The 9,592-nt window shown below is 41.2% G+C and overlaps 3 protein-coding genes across 3 annotated transcripts; all 3 read left to right on the forward strand.

Moving 5' to 3' along the window:
- Positions 1-432: 432 nt before the first annotated feature.
- On the forward strand, positions 433-2,552 carry LOC110189243 (cytochrome P450 9b2-like). Its single transcript, XM_020959245.2, has 4 exons — positions 433-921; positions 983-1,475; positions 1,536-2,172; positions 2,234-2,552. The coding sequence occupies exons 1-4, from the start codon at positions 716-718 to the stop codon at positions 2,398-2,400; spliced, it is 1,503 nt and encodes a 500-aa protein (XP_020814904.2). The 5' UTR covers positions 433-715; the 3' UTR covers positions 2,401-2,552.
- Positions 2,553-4,130: 1,578 nt separating this feature from the next.
- LOC110189241 (cytochrome P450 9b2-like) lies at positions 4,131-5,970 on the forward strand. Its single transcript, XM_020959242.2, has 4 exons — positions 4,131-4,386; positions 4,445-4,949; positions 5,006-5,642; positions 5,748-5,970. The coding sequence occupies exons 1-4, from the start codon at positions 4,181-4,183 to the stop codon at positions 5,912-5,914; spliced, it is 1,515 nt and encodes a 504-aa protein (XP_020814901.2). The 5' UTR covers positions 4,131-4,180; the 3' UTR covers positions 5,915-5,970.
- Positions 5,971-7,684: 1,714 nt separating this feature from the next.
- LOC110189242 (cytochrome P450 9b2-like) lies at positions 7,685-9,592 on the forward strand. Its single transcript, XM_020959243.2, has 4 exons — positions 7,685-7,945; positions 8,002-8,506; positions 8,602-9,238; positions 9,345-9,592. The coding sequence occupies exons 1-4, from the start codon at positions 7,740-7,742 to the stop codon at positions 9,509-9,511; spliced, it is 1,515 nt and encodes a 504-aa protein (XP_020814902.2). The 5' UTR covers positions 7,685-7,739; the 3' UTR covers positions 9,512-9,592.

Here is a 9,592-nt window from a genome sequence, read left to right on the forward strand (position 1 = left end):
TATGGAAAATGTTGTATAACATAATATAGAATATTGATTTTTACTACATGTATAAAGCTTCATCCAGCAAAAGTCCAGACAACTAAACGGGCAGAATAAAATGACATGACTGACGCAGCTTTTGAGGTGTATCACAAAGATCTTTTTATTAGGTTAGAAATCTCTCCTTCTTCAAGCTTCTGTCTAAAATATAAAACTTTATGAAAATGTATCAAAAGACCGAAACACTTGAAATGTTCATAAAGTAGAAAACCAGATATTCATTAGGCGTCTTGGTTTTATTTCCAAGTAGACGAAATATTTTTCTCTATGTGTATTGAGAATTATTTTCCATTAAAAAGCGCGATTAAATGAAAGCTCTCAAATCCGCAAGCTTTTTCGTTGAACTTGAGATCTTTTTGCATAATTATGAAATTCAAGCGACAACAATTTCCCGAGAGAAAGAGAGAGACAGAAAAGCTCCACTTGTGAAATTACCAAAATCATACGAAAGAGAAAGAGAGAGCTAGGGAAAAAAGCTTTATTTATCGATTCTCGGTCCGAATAGGTGTGCTTCAATGGAGCTTAACCTCTTGAGAGGCGATATTTCCCCCCTCCTAATGCAATTTATACACATTCGGCTTGGGTATAAATTGTGCAGCCTTTCGGCTCTCAAATCAGTTTTCACTTAACAAACTATCAGCTCGCAAGTGCTTAAAACCATAAACCCAACAACATGGCTTACCTCGAAGTTTGCCTGGTCCTATTGGGCCTCGCTCTGCTCGTCTACAAGTGGTCCATTGCCACCTTCCGAACCTTTGAGAACCGTAACCTGCCCTACGAGAAGCCCTGCCCGTTCTTCGGGAACGTGGCTGCCTCTGCCCTCCAGCGAATCTCATTGAATAAGCAGCTCACCGAATTCTACCTACGCACGCGCCACCAGTAAGTATCTCATTCCCCACCATAAGCGAACCATATTCTGACGGTCCACTCTGAACTCCAGCAAGGTCGTGGGCTTCTTTAACCTCCGCAAGGCCTACGTGCAGCTCAACGATCCGGAGTTGATCAAGAAGGTCTGCGTGAAGGACTTTGATCACTTTCCAAACCACCACTTCATCCTCTCCACCAACGAGCGTCTCCTGAACGACATGATCAATGTGATGAAGGATCAGCGCTGGAAGCGCATGCGGAACACCTTGACCCCGGTTTTCACGGCGGCCAAGATGCGTAACATGTTCACCCTGATGAACGAAAGCTTCGCAGAGTGTCTGCTGCACTTGCACACGTTCGATAAACAGGACTTTGAGGTGGATGTAAAGCTTCTGTTTAACAAGCTCTCCAGCGATGTGATTGCCACAACGGCGTTCGGCCTAAAGGTCAACTCGTTCGAGGACCCAAAAAATGAGTTCTACTCCGTTGGTCAGGAGCTCATCTTCTCCACGGGAATTCAGTTCTTCAAGTTTACGCTATCTGCCCTCATGCCCAAGGTTTTCACGGTAAGTTCATTAGCTTTCTAAGAGTCCCCCACGGAGTATCTAATCGGTATAATTTCCCAGCTCTTTAACATGAAGATATTTGACGGCAAGAAGGTGGACTACTTTGTGAGCCTAGTGGTGGATGCCATGAAGCTGCGAGAGCAGCAAAACATCACCCGTCCGGATATGATCCAGTTGATGATGGAGGCCAAGATGGAGTCTGAAAATAAGTGGACGGACGACGAGATCGTAGCCCAATGCTTCATATTCTTCTTCGCCGCCTTCGACAACAACTCCAACCTGATATGCATCACGGCCTACGAATTGCTTAAGAATCCCGCCATTCAGCAGCGCCTCTACGAGGAGATCCTGGAGACAAGGGAGACCCTGAAGGGTGAATCATTGACCTACGACGCTGTGCAGAAGATGCCCTACATGGACATGGTCGTCTCCGAGGTGCTGCGCAAGTGGACCCTGGCCCCCTCCACGGATCGTGTCTGTTCTAAAGACTACACCCTTACCGATAACGATGGCACAAAGCTCTACGACTTCAAGGTGGGTGACCGCGTGACCATTCCCATAGCTGGTCTTCATGGCGATGACCGCTACTTCCCCGAACCCAAAAAGTTTGATCCGGAGCGCTTCAGCGAGGAGCGGAAGGGTGACCTCGTGCCATATACTTACTTACCCTTTGGCGTGGGGCCTCGAAGCTGTATAGGTAAGCTAACTGCAGTTTCCACGTTTTACATAGAAGCTTATCAAGCGTTATTCCATTTCAGCCAGCCGTTTTGCTCACATGCAGGCTAAGGGTATGTTGTACCACCTGCTGCTTAACTTTAAGGTGGAAGGTACCCCGAAGACACCCAAGGACATGTTGGAGGAGGCACGGAGCTTCTCCCTGACTCCTAGAAGCGGACTTTACATGCGATTGGTGCCACGCGAGTGAGCCAATCTCATTAACGAAAAGACTGAAATTGTGATACCTGACACTTTTATGGATCTTTTGATTATGGAACGCGAATATGACAAGACGTATATCAGTATTATGTTAATGTTAAAGCTATAACTAAATGACTAAATACAATAGTAATACTGAAACTAATTATTATTAATCATGTGCTCAAGGTGTTATACGGTAAATCGCATTAGGTGCTGGTAATTAACTCAGAGGAATACATGTGCTTTTTGAGTTGTCAAGGAAGTCCTGGCACTTCCCAAATCCAAAACTCTTACATTTAGCGTCGCCCATATATTGAATAGTCTCTCCCCCAATAATAAAACTCAAGAAAATGAGTTATCTCCTTCAAAGCAGTTTGGGGTTCGGCTATGAATTCGGTTCATTTTAACCGGCGAGAAAGAATGAAAAGCTTTTACAGAATGAATCTAAGAATAAACTGTCACGTTAGCTACTAAGTTTTTGCATGTGCATTGCAGGCAAATCATATAATAGAGAAACAAGAACCTATCATGAAGTTTTAAGAATTAAAATAAAACAAATTTAAGAGTTAGCATTTAGATTTTCAAGACGAAGTCATATTTTCTGCCACTAAACGAATGCTCCGAACGGTTTTAAAATACCGCGCAATATAAATATTTCACTTTCAGCTTAGAATCGAAACAAATAATCAACAAAGGTAGACCAACAAAAGTAAGGTTTTCTTTTAAACTTTAAACTTGTTTCATCCGAACTGAGGCGACAGCCAATTAATTAGTTACAACTATTTTGTACTAAATGTTTCATCTGATTATACTGATGATATGTTATATCAGTTTGGAAGGTATGATTTATTATGTTGTTTTGCAAATGTATTAATTGCTTTGGGATAAATAGTAGTTTCATCAGTTACCAAATTCATTGGTAAGCTTTCTTTTTTTTATTATGTATCTGTAAATATTTAAGTGAAATACTCGAGATTAAGATTCAAGTACATATGTATGTATATATTGGCGTACCATAGTAATATACAAATGCAATGCAACAAATGTACAGATAAATACTATCTGAACAAAGAACAAAGTCACTTCAGAAAGCGTTACTGGAGATGTTAAGCATTGTAACTATATAAATTATAAACATTATTTGAATTTATATGATATAGTCATATCTCATGGTTGATACAAATAACAATAATATAATAATATTTATAATATATAATAATATTTATAATAAACATTTCTTGATCGTTTCAAAGGCAGCTCTATATTATTATGAATCATATGCTTTGAGGTAATTATCAGATTTGAATGGACGACCCTACCATCAAGTTGGATTTTCAAATTATTTATTTTGAATTGTTTTTTTTTTAATGATTAGATTGTGCCGCTTCAGATAGGGCCAAAACTCTGCTACCAACGGAACGTAAAAGCTTTATAAGAAATAAAAATATTGCTGATCAGAACACTCTCAGAGTTGAGAGCTTCGCTCAGAAATTTAACAATATATAAAAAAGGCACTGGGAGAATATTAAGCTCTCTGAACAAGCAACAATTACCCAAACACAGCGCCAGGTTCTCCTTTTTTCACATCACAACATCAACAGTCATAACAAACAACTTCTAACCTGTTTAGAAACGAAATCTCTCTCATTGCAAATCAATATATGTATATATTATTACGCTACACATTTACTAGTATGAGTAGTCTACTACGGAGGGTATAAATTGCGCTGGCAAGTACTTGTGGGTCTCAGTTCGGAATAAAATTCGCCATTGGTGACACCTCAGTCATGGCTGTACTGGAAATATGTCTGGCCCTCCTGGGCATCGGTCTGTTGATCTACAAGTGGAGCACGTCCACCTTCAAAACCTTTGAGGAGCGGGGCCTGCCCTTCGAGAAACCTTACCCATTTGTGGGCAACATGGCTGGGTCGGCCCTGCAGAAGGCCTCCTTCCAGAAGCAGCTCAGCGAGTTCTACGATCGCACTCGCCAGCAGTAGGTTTATTGGTTTATTCCCTTCCCACTTTTCCTTTAAGGGCTAATGATATTTCAGCAAAGTTGTGGGTTTATTTAATCTACGCACTCCCATGATCCAGCTGAACGATCCCGAGATGATTAAGAAGATCTGCGTTAAGGACTTCGACTACTTCCCTAACCACCAGCTCTTCATTACTACAAAAGAGCGCCTGATAAACGACATGCTCAGTGTCATGAGAGATCAGCGCTGGAAGCACATGAGGAATACTCTGACCCCGGTATTCACGGCGGCCAAGATGCGCAACATGTTCACCCTCATGAACGACAGTTTCGCCGAGTGCCTCCAGCACCTGGACACCGCATCGGGAGCAGCTTCAGGAAAAAGTTTCGAGGTGGACATGAAGGTGTTGTGCAACAAGCTTTCAAACGATGTCATCGCCACCACCGCTTTTGGGCTGAAGGTGAACTCCTTCGAAAATCCGAACAATGAGTTCTACGAGATTGGTCAGTCCTTGGTCTTCTCCCGCGGATTTCAGTTCTTAAAGTTTATGTTCGCCTCACTCGTTCCAAAGATTTTCACTGTAAGCGATTTCTTTTACATGTCTAGGATATCTTAATCCCATGTATTTTCTTTTAGATGTTTAAACTGACCATCTTTGAGGCCAACAAAGTCGATTACTTCGTCCGGCTGGTGGTCGAGGCCATAAAATATCGCGAGCAGCACAACATCCATCGACCCGACATGATCCAGCTGCTGATGGAGTCCAAGAAGGAGTCCCAGGATAACTGGTCGGACGACGAGATCGTGGCCCAGTGCTTCATATTCTTCTTCGCCGCCTTCGAAAACAACTCAAACCTGGTCTGTACAACTGCCTACGAGTTGTTGCACAATCCCGACATCCAGGAGCGCCTCTATGAGGAGGTGAAGGAGACCCATGAGGCGCTGAAGGGCGAGTCCCTCAACTATGACGCGGTGCAAAAGATGGAATATATGGACATGATCATATCTGAGTCCCTGCGCAAGTGGACCCTAGCCGCTGCCACCGACCGGCACTGCTCCAAAGACTACACCCTTACCGATGAGGACGGCAACAAGGTCTTCGACTTCAAGGTGGGCGACCGCATCAATATACCAATCTCTGGTCTGCACATGGATGACAAGTACTTCCCCGATCCCAAGAAGTTCGATCCGGAGCGCTTCAGTGAGGAGCGGAAGGGTGACCTGGTTCCCTACACATATCTGCCCTTCGGGGTGGGTCCGCGCAACTGCATAGGTAAGCGATCCCTTCGATTTCGTTAGCACCCGAGTAATCAAGGGAGTCAGTGTTTAAAAAACAATTTTTAATACTAATAATTTGTAATAATTTCTTCTTATGCAGGAAATCGCTATGCCTTGATGCAGGTCAAGGGTATGTTGTATAACCTTCTGCTGAAATACAAGATCGAAGCTTCACCGAGAACTGAAAAAGATCTTTGGGGATCGGCTCGCGGCTTTAACTTTACCCCCCGATCCGGATTCTGGATGCAGTTCGTTCCCAGAAAATAAGTTGATATTAAAATACTTTTGTTGTGAATTAAAGAATAACAATACATTATAAAAAATTGGTTTATTTTTATTAAATCCATGTTTAAAATTATTATGCCTGGGACACAATTTCCATAATTCAATAAAAGCCCGAACAAAGCAGAAGCGTGAATTTCGGCTTGAATTAAATTTACATCAAGTAATACATTTTGAACTGACCTTTTCTTAAAATAAATATGGGAGTTATTCAGCAATATACTTGGCATGGTTGCATTCTGATCGCAGGCTATACGGCTGCCTCTAACACTTTTTTACTTCATTGTTTACATGTTTTTCCATTGGTTATTGGCATTATTATTATTAATCGTAATTTGTTTTGCATAAATAGTGATTATTATTAAATGGTAATTGATCAAATATGTGTGTAGTGAACTGCATACCCTTGCAGATTGCAAATGGATATTTAAAAATTTATACAAAACCAATTATATATTTTTACGTTAATTAATAACTACGTAATGCCTGCTTTCGTTATATTCACCTATAATTATTTACTTTACAGTTTTATATTTACAGTTTATTCACAGTTTTGGTTTTTTCTCAACTATATATGATATGATCATAATACTCAAATCGAAATTTTGAAATAATAAAAGTCGGCTATATTACAAACAAGATGACAAAAAGTCGGATAAGGAAAAGGTTATAATATGTTTTATACAAATTTTTCGGCTAGTCGGCTGCTAATCAAGATTCTGGGCACTAATCGAGGGGTTTCCGCAAAAGTATCTGCCTATATTTTCACCAGATCCTTGCTAATATTTTGTATTTTGTACAATTTTGAACATAATCTCTAAAATTTGCAATTTAAAATTTCTCTTCACCACTCATTGTTAAGGCAGAAAGCTTGTGCACATTGCGACAGTCAAAAAATAATATAAAGTTAGTAGTAATTAGAAATAGGAAAACTAATTTTTATTCTGTTTAATCTGAAAAAGCAAACGAACCTCCCGATTTTCCAAATTAAGCTGTCACTGGCAAGGCCGAGTCGCAATCTAATGCTTATCACGTTTTTATACTTCAGTAATGTACTGCAAATGTTAAGTTTATTTCATCACCTCTCGGCGAATCTGATCGAATCTATCTTTAAATTATCTGATTTTATAATTTAAGCAGTTTTTAATATTTCCAAAGAATTATAGTTTATAAACTAAAAAATGAAACATTCTTTCTCTCTTTAATTTTAAGACCAACAATAGGAACGCTCCTGGGAAAGACATGTTTGAAAGGGTATACATGGTTCGATATCACAAAGTACTAGAATTTTATCTTGAAATTGCATTGGTAAAAACATTACTTTCATCAGCCCAAATATGTTATCGATACACTTGACAACGTACTTGCTTTTATAATACTTGATTTGATAGATTATTATGCCTTATCATAATAAACGGTTACAGAGTTTTTTCCATTTTAAAGTAAAACAATGATAAGAATACACACGGTGAGCAAAAGAGCTGGCTTATCACAGAGTTCCCTAGTGAGAGCGTTCTCCAATACATTTCAAGTTTATAAACAAATCAATAATCTAAAACGTAACAACAATTTCTCAGCGGCAGATACGCGTTTATGTGTGTGTTCCCAACAGAACACACAATAACATAGAAATCCAAATGTGTCTAACCTATTGAGAACTGATATCTCTCTTTAAGATAATCAAATACAATTGTTATTCTATACACATATACTTATACTAAGCTTGACGGGTATAAATTGCGCTGGCGAGTAGTTGACCACATTAATTCACAATATACTGACCAAGGGTTCTAACGCTACTGTCCTAGCCATGGCTGTACTAGAAATATGTCTGGCCCTCCTGGGCATCGGTTTTCTGATTTACAAGTGGAGCACGGCCACCTTTAAAACCTTCGAGAAGCGGGGTCTGCCCTTTGAGAAGCCTTACCCATTTGTGGGCAACATGGCTGGATCGGCCTTCCAGACGACCTCCTTCCAGAAGCAGCTGACAGAGCTCTACGATCGCAATCGCCACCAGTAAGTACGTTGGTATTCTATCCAAACTTTGTCTTTAAGAGCTATTGATATTTCAGCAAAATTGTGGGCATCTTCAATATGCGCACTCCCATGATCCAGCTCAACGATCCCGAGGTGATCAAGAAGATCTGCGTTAAGGACTTCGACTACTTCCCTAACCACCAAATATTCCTAAGCCCCAACGAGCGTCTGGTCAAAGACATGCTGAATGTGATGAAGGATCAGCGCTGGAAGCACATGAGGAATACTCTGACCCCGGTATTCACGGCGGCCAAGATGCGCAACATGTTCACCCTGATGAACGACAGTTTCGCCGAGTGCCTCCAGCACCTGGACACCGCATCGGGAGCAGCTTCAGGAAAAAGTTTCGAGGTGGACATGAAGGTGTTGTGCAACAAGCTTTCAAACGATGTCATCGCCACCACCGCTTTTGGGCTGAAGGTTAACTCGTTCGATAATCCGAAGAATGAGTTCTACAGTATCGGTCAGAATCTGGTATTCTCTAGAGGGCCCCAGTTCTTCAAGTTCATGCTGTCCATTGCTGCTCCTAAGCTCTTCCAAGTAGGTTCAATAGCTTAACCCCAAATGAAACACATTAATATTTTATTAATTATTATAATTATTATTAATATTTTCCTTTAATTAACCCATTCTAGTTTTTCAAATTGACCATCTTTGATGCCAGCAAAGTCGAGTACTTCGTGCGCCTGGTGGTGGATGCCATAAAATACCGTGAGAAGCACAACATCCATCGACCTGACATGATCCAACTGCTGATGGAGTCCAAGAAGGAGTCCCAGGATAACTGGTCGGACGACGAGATTGTGGCCCAGTGCTTCATATTCTTCTTTGCCGCATTCGAAAACAACTCAAACCTGGTCTGTACAACTGCCTACGAGTTGTTGCACAATCCCGACATCCAGAAGCGCCTCTATGAGGAGGTGAAGGACACCAAGGAGGCTCTAAATGGCGGATCACTGAATTACGATGCTGTTCAGAAGATGCCGTACATGGACATGGTTATATCTGAGTCCCTGCGCAAGTGGACCCTGGCCGCTGCCACCGACCGTCACTGCTCCAAGGACTACACCCTTACCGATGAGGACGGCAAAAAGCTCTTCGACTTCAAGGTGGGCGACCGCATCAATATTCCAATCACTGGTCTCCATATGGATGAGCGGTACTTCCCCGAACCCAAGAAGTTCGATCCGGAGCGCTTCAGCGAGGAGCGAAAGGGTGACCTGGTTCCCTACACATATCTGCCCTTCGGAGTGGGTCCTCGCAACTGCATAGGTAAGCGATCCCTTCGATTTCGTTAGCACCCGAGTACTCAAGGGAGTCAGTGTTTAAAGAAACTATTTTTAATACTAATAATTTTTAATAATTTCTTCTTATGCAGGAAATCGCTATGCCTTGATGCAGGTCAAGGGTATGTTGTACAACCTTTTGCTGAATTACAAAATCGAAGCTTCACCGAGAACTGAAAAAGATTTGTGGGGTTCGGCACGCGGCTTTAACTTTACCCCCAGGTCCGGATTCTGGATGCAGCTGGTTCCCAGGAAATAAATTTATGATGATATTAAAGCCATTTAAAAAATAATAAATATTTGTAACGACGCAATAACAAAAAGCTATTTTAAAATACAA

This window comes from Drosophila serrata, unplaced genomic scaffold (assembly GCF_035046125.1).
Source record: "Drosophila serrata isolate PLE 108 unplaced genomic scaffold, ASM3504612v1 contig_347, whole genome shotgun sequence".
Taxonomy (NCBI): domain Eukaryota; kingdom Metazoa; phylum Arthropoda; class Insecta; order Diptera; family Drosophilidae; genus Drosophila; species Drosophila serrata.